Below are 23150 nucleotides of genomic sequence, written 5' to 3' on the forward strand. Positions count from 1 at the left end.
CCCGTGGGCGTCCTCATTTCTGGCTTGCGGAGGGCTTCCCTCTGCGTGACCTCCCTTAGGGCACAACAAACTCTTGTTCATCTGGAGATCTTCGCAGATAGCTGCTAACATCCTCGCCTCGAGAGTTTTATTATTTTTCTTTATTTATTAATGGCCTGTTTATGACCGACACCTGGTTTTGCGTGTGCCTGGCTTATGGGTTTTATTAATTATTATTTTTTTCGTTTGTTAAAAAATATGATATATATAACAGCAAATATTATTGTTAATATCAATTTTGGAAAAGGCTCATATACAACAAGATGCATCCTGTGGCTCAGTTATCATTAAAATCAGCATACATTGCAGTTTGATGTATTTAGTTCATCTTGGACCAAGGATACAAACAAATCGCGAGTGTTCATTTGGGGGCTTTAGTTTGGCTTTGTGCAAACCCAATAGTTTCAGTTTAAAACATCAAAAAGGAAGACCAATCATGTTCATTAGGCAAAGAGGGAGTTTATATGGGTGCCATTAGGCATTTATTTTACAAATGTTAGTTCAGGACAATGTTATTTTGTACCATGATATTTCAGGCTATAGGTCAAGAAGTTGTGGTTCGTGTATTTTCTATTATTTACAGGTAGGACTTGACGGAAATCACCGATAAAAATAGAGTACTGGTTCATTCGTCATCATGTCAGTTATTATGCAAGATTGAGCAAGTCCAGGAGAAATGGTATTTTCAGGTTGTCCGTCCTTCAAACAGTGTGAGGGCGTTTAGGAGAAACTGTTCAGGTTTACTTTTCAGGAAGGGAGGCTATGTCCAGGGAGATGGGCAAATGATTTCCAGGCCGTATTTGATGCAGCGGCCTTCATAACAGCCGAGTTTCAGGCAGATGGTTTAACACAGTTCAGGCAGTTGTAGACATGAGACTCCTGGCTATCAGCATTTGTGGTGGCCATGCCCAAAGCGTTAACCATTGAGGAACCGAGTTGAGGCAGAGTTTCTCCAGCAATCACCCTAATGCAGCTAGAGACGACACGTCGCCACTGTATCAGCATATAGGTGTCTGAAGCACCAAGCCGCTCTTGCACAAGGCCACAAAGAATGTCTAGTCAAGCCTCCATAGCGTGGTGGGGTGCTTGTCTTTTCCAGAGGAAAAGCACTTTTGACAATGTGGACAGATGCTTTGTAATGCCACAACCTAACCTTTACTTAAAGCTAGTTAAACTTGACAGCATACCTTTACCCCTTGCCCTACATTCTTCATGGACCTTTGATATAGTTCGTTAGGTGTGCGATGGAAATATCCCTGGAACATAAGGTCCACATTTGCATGTTTTAGGGGAAAAAGATTCATTAAGTAATAAAATACATCTGGATTCAGATTCATTAAGCATGGCAAGGTGCTTATGTTTGAAGGCAATGGCATAAACCTTGGTACAAGTTGCCACTATTGAGGGACTTGGCCAAATGCGGCACTAATTCTGCACACATACAATCCTTGTGAAAGGACAGAACAGCAGTAGCGAATTTCAGCATTTTATTTTATTAGACCACAATGGTCAGCAAGACATGCAAGTTCCAGCAAATCACAAATAGTCGTGATCAATAGCCACTCCCGTCAAGCGCCACAGCCCGGCTCCTGTGCCTCCTGACGGCAATGGCAGCAGACAGGAGAGCAACGACGGCTGTGGCAATGACGAGGAGAAAGGACAGAGTCCCAGCCGAGGCCCATGATGAGGAGGGAGTCTCCAGCAACAGCAGAGCTGCATCGTTAACATGAGCTTCTTCAAAGAGCACGGGGCCCTGCAGTGACACCACGTGCTTTCCTACCACGCTTGAAGCGTCAGAGACGGTGTTGCGCTCTGGAACAAAAACAGAAATTGGTTGATGACCACTGGCCCATACAAAAGGACGCTATATGCTTCAGGTCAAGTTCCTCAGAAACTCAAACGAGTAGGTCATTAATGGCATGCCACGGCTTGTCGAAAACGAGTCTGCAAAGTCACAGCTAATGTGATCTAAATAAGAACATAGCAACATTACCACAAGCAATGAAAACCCCTTTGTCATCTTGACAAAGGGTTACTCTGCGAGTCTTTGCTGGGTAAATAAGCGCAAGATATTTAATAGAGGTCGCGGTGGTACTCACTGTAGCGCCTGGTCTGCCCACACTGCCGATTGCACTCGGTGACAAAGTTGGGGCTGGAGCTGTCGCACACCACGATAGAGCAGTGTAGATAAACCTGTGGCAGACAGAATGCATCGCTCCAGTAAGTAAAGGTTCCCATGTTTTAGGTAGTCCTTCTGGCTGTCCAATTGTACAAAGTACACGTCATATTCTGGGTTTGTTCAGTAAAGTCACGTAGAAGGGAAATAATAAAAGAAAATAAAGTTACGTTTCGATTGCAACACAAGCAATTAGGTGTGAAATCAGTAACAATTTTGAAAAAAGCGTCAGTTTTAGCCAAATTTTCTTGCTGTTGTTTTCACACACCGATTGCTTGTTGCAATCGAAACGCCGTGAGAATTTGTTTTATTTTTATTATTTCCCTTCTACGCGAATTTACTGAAAGAACGTAGAATGAATCCCTGCAGTTATGAAAAGCTTTAAAAAAAACGAAATTAAAAGTACACTTCATCCAGGGGTGGAGCCAGGGGTGACATTCTACGTATAAGTGTACGACACTCGGTCTGGCGTACTCCGTGCAACTGCATTGTCAGAGTGTGTCACCAACCGATGGCGTCTAGTTCAGCCGACTCTGATGATTCTTGAGACTATAATGTTGAATCTCAGCCCGGCCTGAAATCCTGGCTCCGCCCCTGACTTCATCCCTCCATGGGGACCTGGTTTCTAATGGATGGAAAGAATCGGGCACTCACGAGGTCACGGGTGGTGCTGCGGTCAGAGTTCATGAAGACGAAGGCCTGGAGCGCCAGGCGCTTGTAGTGAGAAGGCAGCGGCAGGTCAGCGACACCAGGGAAGGAGACACTGCAACAAGGAGACTGCACGGGGCAGCTGCACAGGAAACAGTGCCGTTAAACCCTCAATTCTAAGCAAGTGTCATGTATCGGATTGAATGCACGCATCTTTATTTAAAATCTGCACGCGAGGATGAAGGCCAGCTTTAAAGTCAGGACGTGCTCACGACCAGCAAGGCAGCCCAATTGTCAATATGCATTGCACCATGTCCGATGCAACCATCACTGCATGTAGTCGGCCTTGTACAAACCACCATCTCTGGGATGCAGATGGTGGCCGTGTTAACATCCAGAACATCAACCCAAGGAGCATTGTGGTCATCGACATTTGGGGATGGCACTGTAATCTTGTTTAAAACGACACCAGTACTTGGTCACCATTACACGAACCGTTGTCATTGAAAAAGGGCCGTAATTAGCACAACTCTGCTTACGTGGGGGAAAAAACAGCTAACCAATGCCTTGAACGAGGTTGCCTCTGCAGGCCCTGCTGTGGCAGTGAGAGAGGGTTTAGAGAGCACTACCCCGCCCCCAGCCTTACCCATCCGCCACAAGCTTCCACTGCGTGGGGTCGGCGTCATCTGCCGTGGGCGTGGCCCAGCAGTCCTTCAGGAAGAGCGCCAGCGTGGGGTCAGAGCGGTGCAGCAGTGACGCCTGCACGTAGAGCGGCGTGCCCAGAAGCTTCACCAGTGGGTACTGCCATGGCTGGTACGGCGTGGTGTAGGAGTTGTCTGGCAGCGTGTGGAGACGGTTCACAAGGCATGTGGATTAGTGGTGTAAAAGGTCCTGTTTACAGCACATGGACAAGGCAAAAGCACAAAGCCCTCTAAAACGTGCGCATAACTTTGAATTGTAACTCGGGCACACATTATCGCAACATTTTCCTGGTATAGAAAGTGGTTAACATTTAACTTGTATTTTCAGAATAAATTCTGTCACCCTCACCTCCGATTAGCATGGTTGGCTACATGACGTGTATACAACAGCATCTCTCAATGTCTGTAGATGTTTTAAAGGGGCACGTGGTTTCACACGGAAGTGGTGGGAATCGGGTGGCAACAGTTGGCCAAGCTCCAAGTCCCATTTTTAGCCAATTGGTAACTAATTAAGCTATTGAAAAGTATTTGTTCAAGCAAAGGTGACCTGCACAAATGAGGCCAAGAAAGCAGTCCAATTTTCCTTCAAACAATGCCCTCAAGGAGACCGTTTTGGTTTGTGGGTTGTGCAAAAGACGCATTTGGTAGCACCATGGCAATTAAGGGAATTGTCATCCCTTTCAAGGTCGGCCCAACACTAACAAAATCGGTTTCAGCTGGTAGCTGCTAGATTCAAAACCTCAGCAGAAATTAGCATTTAAAGTTGCACGTCGTACCATGGAGAATGTGCAAGGCGTTCTAGTTCACTTGTGGCTGTGAACTATGTTGGCAGGTTCACAATACTCTGGCAGCACGGCCTAGCATGTCATCCGTTTGTTGCAGTGGTTTGCAATTCAAGTCGAGCAGCCATGCCGATTAATGCTGCAGATGCATCCAAAAACCTCATGCAGCCTGCAATCGGTGGACATTAAACCAGCGTTGAGCTCCATCTCAGCACTGGATAAAATAAGCTCGAGCTAGAGCTAATACGGAGAAAACGACCCAAGTCTTTCCTGGGTAGAGCGACATCACAACCCGTGTTCCCCAAGGTGGCATTTGTTTGCTCCGAGGTGCATGGTGTGGGAGAGGGTAGCACTCACCAGTGAAGACCTGGAGCAGCAGGGAGAGGGGTCCAGTGGCAGTGGCTGGAGGTGGTGGTGGGAGAGTGCTCACCTGCACTCCAAGCTGCAGGTCGCCACTTCCAAGGAAGCGGCATTGAAGAACCATCCTGGTAAACAGACACCACCCGCCAAAGGCATGCACCACGCCCTCACGGCAGAAAGATTGCAGGGCGTTTTGCAGACGTACCAGTGAAGGGACCCACCTTGGTTAACACCGTGTTTACATTAGCCATAAACCACATTTCTACTTCTTCGGGAGACGTTAAAGATCCTGTGACAAAGACAAGATGCCCTTGTGCGTTGAATGTCCCAATTTGAAAATTAAATCGTTCAATATGGAAGCTCAGATTGGTCATGGTTCTGCAAATATTTAATGTCGCAGGGACAGTGGCGGGGGTGGGTCTCCTCTGCAAGACTCATGCTTGACCCTCATGAGCAGAGCACTTGCAGAGGGGTGGTGGCAGTGCTTACTTGTATGTGGACGACTTGGTGATTGCGACGTTTCCATCGACGCAGAGCTCCCGCTCAGAGGCCAACAGTAACTCGTACACGAGCTCTTGCCCACTCCACTGGACACAAAAAGTAGGTCACACAAAACGATAATGCCATCGAGTGATCAAGCAGAAGCATGATACCTGGTATTATCCAAGAGTCGAGATGGCTCAAAATGAGATATTATGATCCCCATAAATTCTGCTTGGCACTCGATTCATTTGACACTCAATCATAAAGGGACCCTGCTGTTCTTTAGAAACTCGTGCATTATTGTGCTCTGCACATCAAGGAGTTGTGCATCGTGAAGGGTCTGATGCAGCACGCGCCATCGTGTCTGTTCACCCATTTGATCTGGCACGTGGTGTTGTGTAATATACAAATAAACGTGCTTCTAAATGCACACACCTTAATAGATGGCATTCAATTAACAAACGTATTCTGTAGCGTCTTTCGTCTCGGAGATCATTTGCCCACCAATGTTTTAAATAGCTTGCTTGGATGGAAAAGTGTTCGAGAAAGTATGTCCTACAATTGATAAAATGTGTAGTTTAAGAAAATAGTTTAAATATTGTTCCTTGTAAGTATGTTAGGTTTCGTTGAAATTGTTTCTAAAATACGTGAAATTGATTATTGTAAGATAATAAATCATAAAACATCAAGTTTGTAATCTACAGTTGGCTGGCTCAAACATGGGCTGCATTTTTTACGAAAACAAGCCAGCTGGTTCAAACATTCAATACAAAAATGTTCCTTTAAGTCGGTGTGTTTAATTTGTTTTGATAGCATGGTAAAAATATTAAAGTTAAGGTGTTCTCCCTTTCCATAAGTTTGTGATTTTCATGGAGAGGTATGTACTTTTTCAGGTTCACAATTCTGCAAGACTTCCTGGAGCAATGATACTGAAAAATGTCGAATTGGTTCGATTTCTAATTTGTTCTGAGGAAATCTAACGTAACACATATCCATTAAGATAGCGACTCTATGGACAAAGCGACTATTTTTGGCTCGCTACGTCATTCCCTTACCGAGTTGCCAAAATCGACCTTACCTATAAGTGGGTTAAAGGCCAATACAGTGTTAGCACGTGATATATTACTCACAATTACCCACAGTGTTACCACGTTATACATTACTCATAATACCCCTACAGTGGTATCACGCGACACATTACTCACAATACACCCACAAGTGTTACAAAGTACCAAGACCTATGCAAAGTACTTGCGATAGTCTTCAGCAATGAATTAGCTATGATTGATATGGCCGCATCTAACTTGAAGGGACCACATTTTCCTGGTCCGACAGAGTTTGATGAACCTGGACACAACGCAAAACCAGACCAACGTTGGTGGTAGAAGTTTCGATATTTTTCGTAAGCTTGCCAAAAAAACCATCTCGACATGTCCATTCCCAAATCGTAAGTGGACGCACACTAGTGCAACGGATTGTCCACCTGGAAAATATTTCGTTCGGCGAGGGCTGTTTCCCAGACCAGTGTAAAATAATGAATGCAACACCCCTTTAAAATGTTGGCTTGAGCCATAGTGATCCCACCAACTAGTGCCCCATCCCACAGGTGATAAGTCGAGGGTCAGAGTGCATGTGAAGTAGTTTCTTGGCAATGTTGCTGCAACAGGCAGATTCAACCCATTGCAGTATTGATCTACCCGAAGTTATATAGAACGGAGGTAGCTTAACTAAAGAGCCCCAGTTAGGTCTCCAAGATCTTATATGACTGGATCACACGATATTTTGACACCATTGAACGAGGGCTACTAAAATCAGGCTTCCAAGGTTCGGTTTATCCAGTACGGCACTGGGGTGGATTGTCTCATAACTATATGGTCGATCAATTTATCAAGCTAGATGACGGCCATTACTTAGTTGGTGGACTACAAGAATCAATTCTCGGGCCCTTACCATTTTAAAGCATAGGTCTTTGTTTGCCAATATCATATTATCGCATGACAAAGTGCCATATGCCGACGATACACCGCAGTGAAGTCAATATTTGATATGGAGCCTCAGGAATATTGTAGATACACTAGCAGTGCACGAAACAGATGAATCGAGAAAACTATAAAAGGTTCTGCAGGTTGACATTGGAAAACCATTTGTGGGATGAACAGGCTTGGCAGACGCCAACTCCAAGATTGTTTGATACTCTTTTAGAGCCTTGGGCACCATACAACCCAAAAAGTTCAATTAACACCTTATGCAAAATATAGTCAGGTCCTGACATTTTTCATATCAGGCTCTACAACATACTAGACCATCATTGAGTCGTCACAGCCAAGTGGCATATAGCATCGTATCGACAAGGCGTGACTATTGCACTTCTCCATCTTACAGATCATCTGGTAGAAACATTATCACGCTGAAAAATGTACGAAGCGCTTTGGTACGTGTAGTTATGGTACTGCAAAATCCAACCAAATCCTTCCAGTGCTTGCCGTTCTGTACTCCCTTTCGGTTAATAAGTGAAGTTTAATTCGATTAATTTATGCTCTATTGCGACGTTTACCTGTGGCTACCAGATGCATGACCATCAACCAGAACACCAAATTATGTCTGCAAGAATTGATTGTTCTCATTTGCGCAAGTCAAATCCTGTGCAATTAGCAAAATGTGCAAGCCACGACTAAGGAAAACATGGCAGCGAGTACATTACTGCATCAGGCACAAGTCCACTCGACCAGGAGTGAAGGCGTTGGGCTTGTTCACTGAAGGTTTTAGAATCGAATTCCGGATACCATAGTCATGAAATGAATTGCATTAAAGGGCAACCTTAATGACTGCACAAATTGGCACACGACATGTTCCCATGTGGTGCATTTAATCCCATTTCCCAGTTGGCATGAAGGTACGTCAATGCTATGAAGATTCAGGCATGCCGAACCAGTCGCTGGGTTTCATCATGGTCACTGCACCACAAGTTACCCATTTAACTACATCAAGATGGGGGCAGGGCAAAGCAGAGTACAGGAGCGCAGTACCTGCACAGTGGCACCACACGCTGCCATGGGTACATCAAAGACTGCAAGGTCTGCAGACACCAGCACAGGGCTGCACTGCGCACCGCTACCGCCAGTCAGGTGCACGGTGCTCAAGTCCAGCGGTGGAGACGTTAGGTTCCGAGACACAGGCACGACAAAGCGCCCATCTGTGGTGCACACTGTGTGGAGCATGGTGGGAGGGTATGGGAGAGTTCGGTGAATCACGAAAGATGCCCCATGTAACCCGTGGTGATGCAAAAAGTTCAAAAACCAGCACAGCAGGATGCAACTGTGCACCAACATAGAACCTCACAGCAAGAGTATAGTTCAGGTAAAGAATTATGGAACTTCCGTTGAATAAGCTACATACCAGCTTCACTGTAGAAGCAGCGGCGTAGAGTGGTGTCGTAGCAGCAGCCACTCTGTGCACAGACGTCCGCGCTCAGCACACTCTGCACAGAGTTGCATGGGAAGTTCCTGCTCTGACCAGAGCACGTGGCGATCTCTAACAGCAGGAGCACAACAGGTGATCGTACAAAAACCCACGTACTTAAATAAGTCATCGTTTGAGCCACGTGTCAAGTATGTGAATGAGTGTTACTTGGCACATGACCAAATCACTCGGGCAATGCACCCAATCTCGGAAGCGGAGCAGGGTTGTGTATAGCAAAGATAGGCAAACACCGTGCTCACTGGCTGTAAAGGCTATAGCAGTGCAGCACAGTTAGTTGCATTGCAGGTCAGTGCCACTCAACCTTTGCCAACGAGGAGCAGCGTCGTGAAGCATTGTCAATTTAACCCTCAAGACCCAGGGGCAGCACCAACCAGCAGTGCATTAGGCAAACGCGTTCATATGGTGCAACCATTGCAATTTCCCATTGGGGGAAAGTGCATCGAAAAGGATTCAAAACAGCAAGTTTGTCCAGTAAAAGCCAAGGGCATGAAACGCACTTGCAGGAAATGCAAAAGCACCAGGAGAGATGATCTAGGTCGATACAAAAGGCAGCCGTTGACCCAGACCAATTCTATAGCACCAAGTCATAGGCAGTGCAGTCTGTACGTCCGATTAGCAGAGTCAATGATACTGACCTCCGGCCCTCGCCGATCTTAGGTTCTCAGGGCAGTCGATGGTGAAAGCCCAGACGTGTCCATTTAGTCCCTGCCGCAACTCCACCTGGACCTTCCTTCTGCCGTCCTGGTGAAATCAGCAGCCCTCAAATCGGACTCGGGGCCAGCGCTCCACGAAGGCTCAAACAAAATCAGTAGATTTAGTGCATTCTAAATGTTTGGGTGAGGCCAGGTTAATGACAAGTAAGACTGTCGATAGGAAACCCGTCACCACCTGCCAGCCAGACAAAGATAGGCAGACCGCACGTGGGGGTTGCATTCCTGGGTCCGTAATCACTTTCCCAGGTTAACCGTTGTTATTGTACAAACGGACGCTGCCCTGCTCTCTACGCGTGTAATACACTTTCCATATTTACCTTTCCACAAAACCTCCATTGCTCTTCCCACAAACCACAGCACACAAATTATCACCCTTCACACGGGCATCACGATCCTTGGGCAGATAGCTCATTAGGTGTCAACGACACATTTATTATTTATTTTAACTTTCATGTTTTCTGCAAGCAACCTCAATTAGTGCACATCTTTCTGCACAAAGCTCGTATGTTGGTTAGGTCTTCAACTTACATTTTGCTGTTATACACCATACATGTCCAAGTTCGCCCTGTGTGCAATATTTTTCTTACATCTACGTTGGTCTCTTAGAGGCCAGCTTGGATAGTGACCTTTTGTAGTAATACATAGTGCCGTTTATTCTATACCTTGCATCAAACTGGTCCGATTCCATTCTTTGCATCGAATAGTATTGCGAAAGCTGCATCCATTGGCAGGCGTGAAATACACTGAAAGATTGTTTTCGTGTATTGTGATATAAACAACAGTTAACCGTTTACATAGTGCCTCTATCAAGGTGGCCACTTGGTGACATGGTCGTCTGGATGGCAAATCTTTACCGTTACGCACAGGTGGAGACCACTTATGCTAGAGATAATAATGATGGGACGGAGACTAAAGACAAGAAAGCAATGCAATGAAACTAGGACATGAGCAATAAAAGATACTTACTAATGGTTGGGAGAGTAATGTAGCAACATGGCATAACAGTGAGCAAGAAGACAAACCAAGGTAAACTGGTAAAAAGACGATGGCAAGATCTTGATAACAAGACAGATGGAATGAGCATGGCATCGATTGTACGGGAATACCAGTCAAGAGAAAGAGCTGCTGTATAAACCAGAAACAAAGTAGCTACCACCGAGGAATGATCGAATTCATAACATCTTAAGAAAAAATAGAAAAGGCAATAAAACCCATCTGAAAACAAATTCCAGAGTGGACGGTACGAGCTAAAACAAAGATTAAATCTTGGAAACTTTAAAAATGCACGAGCCAAGCAAATGTGGAGGGAAAATAACACGGTAGACAAAATCCAATTTGATTAAGGCCAGAAAACATCGTTGGCACGTGATAGCTGAACGGTTATGGATTGCAAAACATCAAATTCGCTACTATCACATCAGCCCCAGCGGGTACTAGTATCGACGCAAGTCACAACGGTCTCCTCGTGTTCACCTCCACGTGCACGTGGCAGGCATCACCAGCAGCGGTGAAGTGGAGCCCAGCACCGTCCCTCGCGATGGAGAAGCCGCACGCCCCCTGCAAAGACTCCACATCCACGGCCTCATTCCGCACCGCTGGACACAAGAACAAAGTTAGAAAAACCTTCGTTTGGATGGCTTGTACACCACAAGTTAATGTAGGCAGTGTGACTGCAAGGAGAACAATGGATGGTGTCAGTGTCAGCTCGAATAGGAAGTCTCCACAGTACCAGGAACGTCTTTAGGACACAGGATCCTCAAGACGCTGCTGGAATCACGGTACTCTCAAAACCTGCACAACGACCTTGCCTAATAGTTGCTAGCAAATAAGGCTGCGTGTCAGATTTCGCGACAAGATCTCCCAAGTAGTCAACTGAGGACTCAGGTGGGAAATGCAGACGATGCGAGTAGAGAACCAGAATCTGACAGGAGTCACCAGGTTCAGTTTACAACGAAAGTCGTCACCTTGCATGAAATGTTCCAATGAAACGAAGAGCCCATTGCACAGACACGCACAATGTGGCATTGATGAATAAGGGAATAACCCATCTAGTAAAAACACGCAATTATCCTATGGAAGAATAAGATAACATTTGATTCTCGTCATCTGCTGCATTAGACTATTTGAAATGAACCCCGAAGCCAAATCATTACCATGCTTCGAATCCCAGATTCTTAAATGTTCCATTGTTCATGTGAATTACATTTCACAACGCAGAATGAACCAAGAAACCTAAACAGCGACACCATAGAAGAGAAACTGCAGAGGTAAGAGCACATCGAAAACAAAGCAGTTGGGACCAAACAAGTGGCCAGAGAATTTCAGTCCAGAAGCAATTTGATCGTATCCTTGAGAAGCTCCATGTAAAGTCATCATACAATGGATCAAGATGCTTAATTTTTTCATCACGATTGAAGTGAACGCTCGTGGACTCACTCCGTACAAAGACACGGTAATCGTTGTCAGAGGAGCTGCTCCATCCCACAGAGAAACCCAGAGTGGAGGAGAGGCATTGCTTCAGCAGACCTGGGGGAGGCAGTTCAGAAGTTGGACAGGTCAACTACACCTTATGGAAAAATTGAAAAAAACAGCCCGTGCCGGTTGCTGGCTGGGCGCACATCAGTCCCTTCACTTGTCTGTGCACACAAGTCTGTAAGGTGCTGCGTTGTTCTAATTTGGCGCAAATTCCAAAAGGTCACGTGCACGACCCGACAGTATGAACCTCACACCAGAGATCGTCAACCTGCAGCTTCGAAGCCGCAGGTTGAAACATGGCTCATGATGTTTTGTTCATGGACGCCCCGCATTAGACTCTTGAAATTGTAGTGGAAAGTTTCCAAGGTAGATCCTAATATATGCAAATTATCAACGCGCGTGCACAGTTCGCCGTTACTACAATAGAAAGGAACTAGGCCATGACGATTTTGCCACGTGAGTGGTACGTATAGGTCGTGTGCGGTCAAACGGCGTACAATTGACTGTTTTAAGTAAAGTTGGAAGAGCCGTGCCAATCAGTCACAAGCCACATTTTTCGAAAGCGTTATTATCGTTAAAAGGAACGTGCATGGGAGCGTTAATGTCCCCGAACAACCCCTTTCCAATGCACTGGGGGACTATTAATCATCCCCATGGCGGCCTCGTGCCCAGCAGCAGTGACGTCGGGTCACGTGACTGCTGCAGCGCACAACAAAGTCACCCCCCCCTCTTCGTCCAGGCAGCGCTCTCGTGGGCTACTCATGTCACCGGTCGCGTCTTCCAAGTCACCGAGACGCCGCCATTCTAGTTTTGCACACGGCAGTGTCTGTACACACGAGGTGGTATTGAGAGAATGGGCGATGTGGTTTGTCACGTGGCTATGGCAGCAGCAGCAGCGCCCCCTTACCACTCGGCTCCCCCAGCGTCCGCGGTCCCAGCGACTGGCGAAGCCTCGCGAGGACGGAGCCCAGGCAGAGGAAGCTGCGGTGGGGGGGGGGGGGGTGGGGGCACGAGAAACGTGACCGCCAAGACGAGAGAACGCAGGGGAAGGAGGGAGGCAAACACCGCCCCCCAAAAAATGAAGTGGCCAGTGGCGATTTTAGGGAGCACCTATTCAAGGCCACCACGGTGCACGATGGAGTTGGCGTGAACAGCGCCACGCAAAGCCACCTTTGGAACCCCTGCCACCCACAAATGGTGCACGCGAGACATTTCAGGACCGCATTTTTATCTCAATGCATTGAATGGACTTTGTATTTATTTACAATAATGTATAATAGTGTATTGCTCTTTGCTTTGTTTTACCATTTGTTGTTTCAGTGTATGTAATAGCAGAGATTAGGGATTAATAAAGTGCAACCATAACCACAATCATATAAACATAAATATATTTTACAGCAATATATGGGGGGGGGGGCGGGGGGACATTTTCAGCATATTTGAATATTGGGGGAGATATGTCCCCCCCAATATACATTACAACTACGCCCTTGGCCCTCTTATGAAAACGTACACAAGCCTTGATTAACCAGAGCTGTTGAGACACTAAAACCCGCCACCACTAAAACCCGCCACCACTAAAACCCGCCACCACTAAAACCCGCCACCACTAAAACCCGCCACCACTAAAACCCGCCACCACTAAAACCCGCCACCACTAAAACCCGCCACCACTAAAACCCGCCACCACTAAAACCCGCCACCACTAAAACCCGCCACCACTAAAACCCGCCACCACTAAAACCCGCCACCACTAAAACCCGCCACCACGCTCCTCAGGCCTCCTCACCTGGTCAGAAGCAGTAGAAGAACTCGCAGGTTCGCCATCGTTAAACAAATCGGCTGCGTCGCCTCCCTTCGCCCACGGCACCCCCTTTTATATTGAGAGCCCTCAGCGATCCCGATCCAGATTAGATCAGAGCCACCCACGCATTGTCTCATCAGCGAGATTTTATCAGAGCGGATCCACTCACTCATTGTCACATCGGTAGATGTTTGCTCGATGTCGGCACAAGTGCATGGGTGAGAGCTGCACCGCAATCACGCAGCACGTACGCAGGAGTTAATTGGCTCATTACTGAAACCGAATGAGCCCGCGCGCAGATAAAAGCCACGAGTCGGGACAGTGGCTGCGTTGGCTCTGCTGGTGTCGTGCTAAGTCTCGGTTTTTGTTGTCCTTGCGATGGAGACTACGAGGGCTTTGTTCGCGGTCTTGGGGTTGTTATGTCTTGCCTCTGGTAAGTGGAGTTTGGTCGAAATATGCACTTACGAACTTGTTTTTGTCGTTCTATGCAACTACCGTGTTGCCTGATAAGAACACCATAATATACCCGTACTAACAATGGGTTTGCTAATGTGGCGTGGTGGTTAATTCACTGTTCCATATACCTGAACACCAATTTGCGTCCCGGTAATGTTAACATCGGCGACAAGTGTCTAGACCTGGGCTTTGCCCTAATTCAGCCCGTACTGATCTGTATGGTCAAACTGACGACAGCAGTGTGCAAGACTTGATCCAATAGTGGATTGCCAAAACGTATTCTTAACCTGTCTTAACGCGTGTATTAAGTTACTGAGGTGCTACTGGGGAATTCGAACCCTAGTATTCGCAGCTCCGTGTGGATGATTGTGACTGCGAGTTTCTGAGACTTTCTACGGCTTCACTGACCACCTGTGTCACTGTTTGGGTAACTCTCGCGCCTCGTCCCGTGTGGCACTGCCAGCTACAGTGGCCACCTCCGCCACGGTGAGTGTGGTGTGTGACGAGGCGACGCTCACGCTGACCGTGAGCAGGGACCTGTTCGGCACGGGTCACCTGGCCCAGGCGAGTGACCTATCCCTGGGGGTGCCAGCCTGCCCCGTCACTGGGAGCGACGCGCTTGCTGGGACGGTGACGTTCCTCTACGCACTGGAAAGCTGTGGCAGCAGCCTCCAGGTAACTGGCTGCTAATGCTGCTGTAACATAATCTTCGCAATCCAACTGCTTTATTTTTTTGGCCGAGTGTAGATGCATAAGAACTACAATTCCGCATTCGAGTCGAGCCAGACTTCTTCAATAACAGCGGGGTGTATTGCTTTGAAGTCCCCTTGGTATTTGTAGATCGGTCATTGTATTATTATAAGGTCTGTTCTGGATGATCAGTCGTTCATTAGAGCGTTTTTATTCTCCCATAATACATCAGGAATCTGCATTTGCCATGGTTTGTGTGGATGTGTTTTTTTATGGTGGACATGAGCTAGGTAAATTATTTAAACCAAGGAACTGCTGCATTGGGTCTTTCAAGTTGTTTGAACTTTTATTTTATTCCAATAGTATCTCACTGGGTAATAAATCCCACGTCTTCCTCTCTTCTTAGATGAGTGCAGAGCTGCTGTCTTACGAGAACTACCTCTACTACCGCCCCACGTCCAACACGGGCATTATCCGCACAAACTACGTCGCCGTGCCGGTCGTTTGCCGCTATCCCAGGCGAGTTGACCAACAGTCTCTTGTTGAAAATTGCTTAATTTTGATCTCCAGCTAAACTTCTTGCTATTCTACCTCTGGCGTTAAAACTCCGTGCCTTTTTCTTATTGTTTAGCTTTGCAAGGCCTGAATTGCAATAAAGCCAAAATGACAGCGAATTAATCCACGCATGTAAAGTCTCCCTGTGCAGTCTGTCATGGTTTTTGGTGCAAAATTTACTATGCGTACACAGCAATCGCCTTTGTCGTGCCCTGCCTAAAACATCCTGCCTTGCACGTATCCACGCCTGAAGTGGTGCATGCATTGCACACTGTGTGAACCACGGTCCCCTTAATTCTACTCCATTGCATAGCATTCTTTGCACCAAGTTTCATACTTGCTCTTATTTGGTCCTCATCGGTTATACTTCTTGCACTTTGCGATGGTAAATATACTCTGAAAATATGGTTATGTATATCTTCGCTTGTCTATTTTTTGCAAGATGTTAACGGCATTGCCACAATAATCTGGTCACAATTAGTGCTATTGAGAATCACCCACCTCTGCTCGTTGTAGAGAATGTATGCCTGATCTTCTCCTCGCTGCAGGAAGGGAAACGTGTCCAGCAATGCCATCAAACCCACATGGATCCCCTTCAGCAGCGCCAAGGTTATGCAGCAGCAGCTGAGCTTCACGCTGAGGCTCATGACCGGTCAGTGGTGATGTTAGGACTTTGCCTATTCTGCACATGGCTGCTACAAAGGATGGCAGTTTAGATTATAAACCCTTCAAGATGTTTGCTTTGTATTAAAGAATAGGTCCGATATATGACCGAGGTCCCTAAAACTTTGAGGTTTAAGAATAGGTTTCTCTTTTCTGCCAACAAAACAGGTGTTAAGATGTTAAAACGCCAAACTGAAACGTTTTGCAAGGAATCTTGTCTGCATTTAAACACAATGCTTGTGGTCAGAATTCAAATAATAAATGCATTGCCTTTAAAACTGGTCCACACCAGACGGCTTTCTTTTGAGCCTAGAGACTCCGGTGCAAACCAGAGCTTTTTTTCGAGCAATCGGTTTATAAGTTAATGCATATATTATAAGAGTATTCTATTTCCATTATGACCACATTTTGTGGTTAATGCAGACATCATTCCTCGTTAAAGGTTTCAGTTTGGTGTTTTGACATCTTAACACCTGTTGCCAAAAAAAGGTAAACCTATTCTCATTTTGGTACTGACAGAAGATCCCATGATTTATCTGGGATTCTTCCACAAGCAGTGGCGTGAGCAAGCACTTTCCTAGCTGCGCTTTGAGTCTGCACTCGGCCTTGGTAATTGTGTTTTGATAGTGTCTAATTGTTTGTTTTTATTTAGACGACTGGAGTGTGGCGCGACCTTCCACCGTATACCAGCTGGGCCAGACTCTGAATGTCGAGGCGAGCGTGCAGACGGTGAACCACGTTCCACTCAGGATCTTCGTGGTCAGCTGCTTTGCAACCCCGGTTCCAGACAGGAACTCTCCCCTCAGCTACCAAATAATTTCTAACTCTGGGTGAGATTTCTCTCTCCCTCTCCTAATCCTGTCTGAATGTTTATGCTCCTTGTCGTAAAGGTGGCATTCCACTGCTTGAGCATACAACAGAGCCTGACCTTGGAATTTTGCTGAATCTTGCTGATGGTTAAGCCTGCCCAGGTATATGGTGAATGCTTTTTGTCATGGTGTCGGTCAATACACTACTGATCAGAGATGTTGTATTGTGCGTCATTGACTGCTTTGGTTTGTGGGTGGGAGGAGCCCCTGAAGCGGTGGGGCTCGGTGCAGCATTATACAGTGGAAGAGGAGTATGACATCTCCTAGCGCTGGCTTTCTGCTAGCCTGCCCTATGTAAAGCCACGTGTCATACGTCTACGGTGTCTGTGCAGGTGTCTGGTGGATGGCAAAGTCTCGTATGATGCTCACCTTACTTCTGGGTTCCTGCTCCGGCAAAGTGACAACGTCCTTCGCTTCTTCATAGATTCCTTCCGCTTCCTTGCGACGTTGACCAACAATGGCGATCAGGTGATCCACCGTCATGCAGGCTTCTACAGAAACCACGTTTCAACCACGTGGTAGGCAGTGTGGTTGAGTGAGAACCCATCTTCCTCTTCTCGGTCCAGGTTTTTGTCTTCTGCCAGCTGAAGGTTGCAGATGTTGCAACATCTCCAACGGCTGTCAATAAAGCTTGCACCTACAGCCCCTCGGCTGCATACAGGTTGGTCTGCTTCCTTGCATTGCCCAGAAATCTGTTTTTTTAGCGTCTCCCATACAATAGCTCAATCCATGCCTTGCATGTAGACTACCATATTGCATGCATGTGTGCTTAACTAGGATCCCCTAGACCTGACTTGGGTTTCTAGCTGCAACTGGTATCACAACAATTCCTGTGTAGTCCCGCGGGTCTGCTCTTGTTTAGATGTATTCAGGTGGCTATTGGTCATAGCCTGCACTTGTCTTGAGTTCAGCAACAAGTGCAGAAGCCTGCATGCGATGTCCGTAATTTGTTTGAGCTCGTTTTTAAAAATCTCGGAGCCTGGTAGACAGAGTTCAAATCTCACTCGTGGCTAATGTCAGGAGCATCATCTGAGATCTGCCTTCGTAGATTTTTCTCATGCTAATCACTTGGGCTGGCCACAGGCTGCCCCTTGATGCTACAGATACTTGCAATACTTTTCCTTGAAGGCTCTGACTTTACAGGTCGGGTGCTGTCCATACAGTTTAACAAAACTCCGCCCACAGTTGGATTCCTGGCCACTGCTCCCATCGAGTATGGTATTGTCGCCATCGGTCTGGTCGAACGTGGTGCTGGCCAAATGGTACACCACTGTACGTTGCTTGCCCTAAACAGATGCTCGATTGGCACTTTCCTCAAATGTGAACAGATACGCGTGAGCATTGCCTGTGCAACTACAGACGCCGTTTGTGTGCAATGCAGGTGGGTCTCTGCTGATGGCTCGGACTCGGTGTGCAGCTGCTGCGAGTCCACGTGCCCCAGTGGAAGAAGGCGCAGGGATGTGGCAGCAGTGACTGGTGAGTACAACCGTTGTAATCGGCCATTTAGTCTTGTACAGAAGACCCTTGAATATCAAGGGAGTTTAGTTCATGGAAAGTGTCATTTAAAGCCAAACTGACTTTCACTATGTAAGCCTTGCCTAAATAATGGTGTTAGGTATGTGGCCATTAAAAATGGAGGCATCACCATTGAAATAAGTACTATAATGTGCCAAGTAAACTAAATTGACATTGTAAAAACATTCCCATACAATAAATGGCAGGTAAATACTGTCCTTGCAATATAAAGCAATTGCATGCGCGGATGAAGTAGTAGTACAATGCTAAAAACTCTCCAACCAGAAATCAATTTCTGCTTCTCCCTCCCCCCGCCCCAACACCAGGTAATGCTGCTCCGAACTGGTCTTGGGCCTCCCCAAGGTCTATTTAAGCCTTGTTAAATGAATACTTGGTGCAATGTGTAAAATGTCGCCCCAAGTGAAACCAACATGGCCAAGTCCAATTCTGTCTAACGGCACTTGCCCCAACAATGTAATAGGCAAGATGCTTACACGGCAAAGGTTGAAGTGTCACTGCCTGCCTCGCATCTGTCGTCCGCTCTGCATTTCTATTGGCTGATGATGCAGGAAATGTGGGAAAAAATATACCCATGGAAGGCTGACGCAAGCCCCGGTAGTGGCTAAATTGGTATACAAAGCAATTGTGCATGATTGCTCAAACTATATAAAGCTACGGCATTTACGGGTCGCCTGTACTGCAAATTGCGTGGCATATGATTTGTGGGGATTTCCCTAGTAGGATGACTTTATTTTTGCAAAACGATGATGCTTTATGAAAGGACATTAATGTAATTTTCTTCCTTCTGAATTTGAGAGCTTGCATACAAAGGCTTTTAACATTAAGCTTTCCCGCGTAGGATTCTTTGCAAACTGCAAGTACTTACCACTTCCTCTGGAGCCGCATTAGGATGTGCCAATGCCCCTCCTACACTCCAAATGAACGCTGCTGTATATATTCTTGAGAATTTTTTTTTTAAAGTAATGAAATTATGTCAATTCATGGTCTGTATTACCAAATATTGCCAGTACAATGATTCTCGCTTTAACTGATTGTGTTTGAGTAATTCTGTGAGGTCCCAGAATTCAGATCTCACCACGGTCTAATTAAGATTACTATGCATGCACTTAGGAACCACTCACTCTTCTGTGCTAAGCAACCGTAATATCTAAGAACACTTTAATATGCTAACACCCTTATCGGAATTGTCAACACGGTACTCCTGAAAATGGCCTACTCATCCGTACAATTAACCATCATGGTTACGTTTGTTAATACTGAGCAACAGAACAATTGAACAACTCCTCGGAGCAGCGCGATAATAGATGTCTGTAACAATGACTATTCATATGGAACGTGCTAAAGAACATGTGCCCAAGGGCAAAAGTAAACGTCAATGAATTCATTGGTAAGATTGTGCACTTAACGAAATGCCCTGAAACAGTAGTGCGGATATGTGTGCCTGTTTGGCTATCAGATACTTAGCAATTGGATAATGGGGCATCAAAAAGAAGAATCTCAACGCCATAGTATTCCAATGAGTGGTAAATTCGTAACATAGATGCTTGTATATATTTAGCGTCAGCAATTAATTAATTGGTAAGGTTATGCAATTAACAAAACGAATGACTAAAATTACTTTTAAACGACCGTATTCGTGTAACGCAAGCGACGGAACAATGCTCTCCACGATCGGAAAATCCTTAACATGCCACCTTGGCATGGCAACCCTCTTTGAAACGCAGAACTTTTTGTAACAATCTTCGTCCCATTATGCGCGTCTTGCCAACTGAGTTGGCGGCTTCCGAGGTTGTGGCATTCTTTCTACCGAAAATGCCTCTGTTCGGCGTGTCACACACGGCGCCCTCGCCTGCTGTTTGTCAGTCTCTCAACCGCCTGGTGGTTGAGTCGCCACGATGCTCATGCTGTCATCGGTGCCCGTGCTGGCAGGGATGATTGGGGTCTGCCTCGGGCTGCGTCAATGTGCGTGATGATGACGTCGGCACTCGCAGCTCATCCAATGGCTGCAAAGCTTCACCCCCCCCCCCTCCTTGGCACCAGACCCTGTTGATCCTTGTAGACGCGACCTTTGCTGGAGTTTGCTCGGGTTTGCGAGTCCGCACGCGCGTGGTTAATCATTAGCTGCTGCGTTGCTGGTCCTCCGAAGTAGCAGCTGGCTAGCGCGACTACCCTTCCTTCAGGAGGGTTCCTGCCGCTGTCGGCTGCTATTCACAGCTCCTCGCTGAATTTTCAGACTTCTAAACATGTATTTGCACGCCATCTTAGCTTCTCGCAACTCTTTGAACTTGGTGCCAATACAACTGGTGGCAGTCTGCAACTCAACATCACGATGAAAGTAAAATAAAACATTCAGCAATACTCTGTCAGAGCCGCACTTGGCAACACGTCGCCCCTCTTCTGCGAGACTCCACATCCATGGTTGATTTCGCGGACCATACACGAGAGCTTGCCGTTGCAAGACTGATTTTCTTATTTGGCTTCTTAATTATATCCGAATTTCTCCCACCTCGGCTCGTCTTCTCATGGACTGGAATTCCTTTGATTTTTCGGCCAGCCGTTCTGACCGTTTGTTCGGTGTGCCTTCGAATTTATTTTTCAAGTAATTTCCTAAATCGCATCAAGGCCTGGCACCTCTTTCCCCCCTTCCTCCAGCCATCTGTGGAAACGTATGCTTTAAATTGCCCCAAAGTAATTCTAGTTTCACAACTTTCAGCAGCAGTTGTGACTGACCATTTATGTGCCCCAGTGCTATAAGCCGATTAAATCATGAGAAAAAGAAATGGGCAAAATCACTAGTAATATGGACTACAAAAAAACCAAGCTCTAAAGCCTGGGCATTCGCCACATGACCAATGTGGTTCTCTTACTCAGGACCGTCGTATGCGGTTGAAGATGTGATGCTGGGCCCCATCGTGATTGCCAAGCCCTTCTCAGATAATGCTGAGCCAAGCAGCCCTGCAAAACAGCAGCAGCCACGGGTTTCTGCATCCAAAGGTAAAGCTACCAGATTTTTTTCATGGCACTTTTCCAGTCTCGGGGTAAAAGCAATTAGTTTTCATACTTTGATGCTGGCATGAAGGTGATGTATCTGCTCACCCAGAGATCTAAATGCTCTGATGCATGGATTGTCTTTGTACTGTTCGCCTTTTGCGGTTTTCTGGTTTGACTCGGACTAGGCCATGAAGGTTGTCTCTGTAGACCAATTCGTTTCAAAGATGATACCTTTATGTAAAAAGACTGCATTAACCACACGTACTTTTGGTGACCAGACTTAATTCCTTGTAAAAGGTATCTATTTGGTGTAAATATATGAACACCTGTCGTATTGTCAGAAGGTATAAAACCTTTTCATACCAGCTGATTCAATTAAGGCTAAACCAGGACGTCCATTAGGCAATGACTCTGGTTGACCTCTTGGATTAGCAGTCTGTAATACTTAATCTCTATACGGAACTTTATGCAATTTGGGGAGGAAGCAATTTTTGTTTTTCGAGGTACAAAACACGGATATTGCAGCAGTGCCTAACTGATATTGCCATGATCCTCCTTAAATGTCCTTTGGACATCAGCTGTAACCATGTTTAAGATAGCAAGCTGTTTTTTAAATGAGATAAGATGTGTGAACATGCTGAACTCAACCCATCCACCAGTGTTAAATGGCCAACCTTTGAGTGACATATTTGAACGGCACGCCTTTCACTCCTTGACCAAAATACTTGGACAGGTCAAATGCCCCCACAATCTCCGGCATGTGGAAACCCTAGCTTAACAGCTCCGCAGTTAGCCACCAGCCCTTTCTCTCAATTGGTGTTTTACAGGTGCTGCTCCAATCCTTGGTCTGGGAGTGGCTGCGCTGGTGATGGCTGTCGCGGCAAGCGCCACGGTGGCTTTGTTTGCTTCGAAGAGGCGTCACGCGACTCCTTCAAAGGGATTGGAAACGAACTTCTAATCTTCAGTTGCTTTGCTTAACCTATGATAATAAAACTCTGGTGCATTACTGCTTCTGGTCTTGTGGGGTCTTTGCTTGGTGTTGCGAGCACTTCGTGTAACTACGCCATACCCCAGTTCATGAGGGTGAGTATGGAAACGATTAGGTGGTCTCCAATTCATGCGTGCCAGGACTAGTGGGATGTACCTAAATATGGACAAATGTTTTTTTTTTTAAACCTTCCCAATTGTCCTAACTGGCAGTCATTCTTTGTCATGTACAATGGAGCAGTTGACCAATTTCACGGAAGAAATGCATTCTTATGCCACTTTACTCTGCTGTAAAATGGCGCCTGAAGTTTACAACGGTTGCAGTAATTGGGCATTGTTGGTACATTACAAAGACGGGCAATGTGTAAGGTACAACAACCGTGCAAAAAAATAGGAGGGGGGGGGCATGGGGGTAGATGGGCATTTTAAATGGAGGGTGTTAGGGGAAATATAGTGAACCGAATGTGGGAGACTGAGGGCGGAGACGGAAGCGTGGAAGGGGGTGGGCAAAAGAGGCCCCTAAAATCAAAGCATGTAGCTAATGGGCATATTATACTATCCATACACCATTCCGTTTGTGCTCCTGCTTTACCACTGAGGGGCTAGACCCCTCTTCGGTCCCTGGCTCCCCCAATCCGGCCAGCTCGTATCGGGCTCTGTATAAGAGGGGACCACCTGGCCTAGAACCTCTCCTTTTTCTTACGCTTAGAACTCAAATGTTCAAGGACTGCATGTGCTGTTT

The 23150-nt window shown here is 46.3% G+C and overlaps 3 protein-coding genes across 3 annotated transcripts; 2 read left to right on the plus strand and 1 right to left on the minus strand.

The window, feature by feature from the left end:
• Positions 1-1513: 1513 nt before the first annotated feature.
• LOC142907422 (zona pellucida sperm-binding protein 4-like) lies at positions 1514-13699 on the minus strand. Its single transcript, XM_076056915.1, has 13 exons — positions 13647-13699; positions 12765-12838; positions 11819-11908; positions 10856-10977; positions 9305-9410; positions 8586-8720; positions 8216-8394; positions 5196-5293; positions 4704-4831; positions 3510-3699; positions 2870-3005; positions 2139-2232; positions 1514-1851 (listed from the first exon to the last, which is right to left on the minus strand). The coding sequence occupies exons 1-13, from the start codon at positions 13682-13684 to the stop codon at positions 1592-1594; spliced, it is 1650 nt and encodes a 549-aa protein (XP_075913030.1). The 5' UTR covers positions 13685-13699; the 3' UTR covers positions 1514-1591.
• A 277-nt stretch (positions 13700-13976) lies between these two features.
• On the plus strand, positions 13977-15485 carry LOC142907427 (zona pellucida sperm-binding protein 3-like). Its single transcript, XM_076056920.1, has 3 exons — positions 13977-14094; positions 14581-14792; positions 15214-15485. Exons 1-3 carry the CDS (start codon positions 14040-14042, stop codon positions 15379-15381), a joined length of 435 nt encoding a protein of 144 aa, XP_075913035.1. The 5' UTR covers positions 13977-14039; the 3' UTR covers positions 15382-15485.
• Positions 15486-15883: 398 nt separating this feature from the next.
• Positions 15884-22427, plus strand: LOC142907425 (zona pellucida sperm-binding protein 3-like). The gene is made up of 7 exons (XM_076056918.1): positions 15884-16014; positions 16678-16855; positions 17227-17362; positions 17461-17555; positions 18276-18370; positions 21302-21424; positions 22249-22427. The coding sequence occupies exons 1-7, from the start codon at positions 15975-15977 to the stop codon at positions 22377-22379; spliced, it is 798 nt and encodes a 265-aa protein (XP_075913033.1). The 5' UTR covers positions 15884-15974; the 3' UTR covers positions 22380-22427.
• Positions 22428-23150: the final 723 nt, after the last annotated feature.

The sequence above is a fragment of the Petromyzon marinus genome, chromosome 79 (genome assembly GCF_048934315.1).
Source record: "Petromyzon marinus isolate PM22_M1 ecotype Great Lakes invasive population chromosome 79, UKy_Petmar_22M1.pri1.0, whole genome shotgun sequence".
Classification (NCBI taxonomy): Eukaryota; Metazoa; Chordata; class Hyperoartia; order Petromyzontiformes; family Petromyzontidae; genus Petromyzon; species Petromyzon marinus.

Bases quoted from the DNA above. Each gene is read 5' to 3' on its own strand.
- LOC142907422 (XM_076056915.1), bottom strand. From the start codon at position 13,684: ATGGCGAACCTGCGAGTTCTTCTACTGCTTCTGACCAG. The intron at 8,395-8,585 runs GTATGTAGCTTA...TGCTCCACACAG, and splicing joins CTGCTTCTACAGTGAAGCTG to TGTGCACCACAGATGGGCGC. The intron at 2,233-2,869 runs GTGAGTGCCCGA...TGTCTGCCACAG, and splicing joins GCAGCACCACCCGTGACCTC to GTTTATCTACACTGCTCTAT.
- LOC142907427 (XM_076056920.1), top strand. From the start codon at position 14,040: ATGGAGACTACGAGGGCTTTGTTCGCGGTCTTGGGGTTGTTATGTCTT. The intron at 14,095-14,580 runs GTAAGTGGAGTT...TGGCACTGCCAG, and splicing joins GTTGTTATGTCTTGCCTCTG to CTACAGTGGCCACCTCCGCC. The intron at 14,793-15,213 runs GTAACTGGCTGC...CTCTCTTCTTAG, and splicing joins GCTGTGGCAGCAGCCTCCAG to ATGAGTGCAGAGCTGCTGTC.
- LOC142907425 (XM_076056918.1), top strand. From the start codon at position 15,975: ATGCAGCAGCAGCTGAGCTTCACGCTGAGGCTCATGACCG. The intron at 17,363-17,460 runs GTGATCCACCGT...TTCTCGGTCCAG, and splicing joins TGACCAACAATGGCGATCAG to GTTTTTGTCTTCTGCCAGCT. The intron at 18,371-21,301 runs GTGAGTACAACC...TCTCTTACTCAG, and splicing joins GGATGTGGCAGCAGTGACTG to GACCGTCGTATGCGGTTGAA.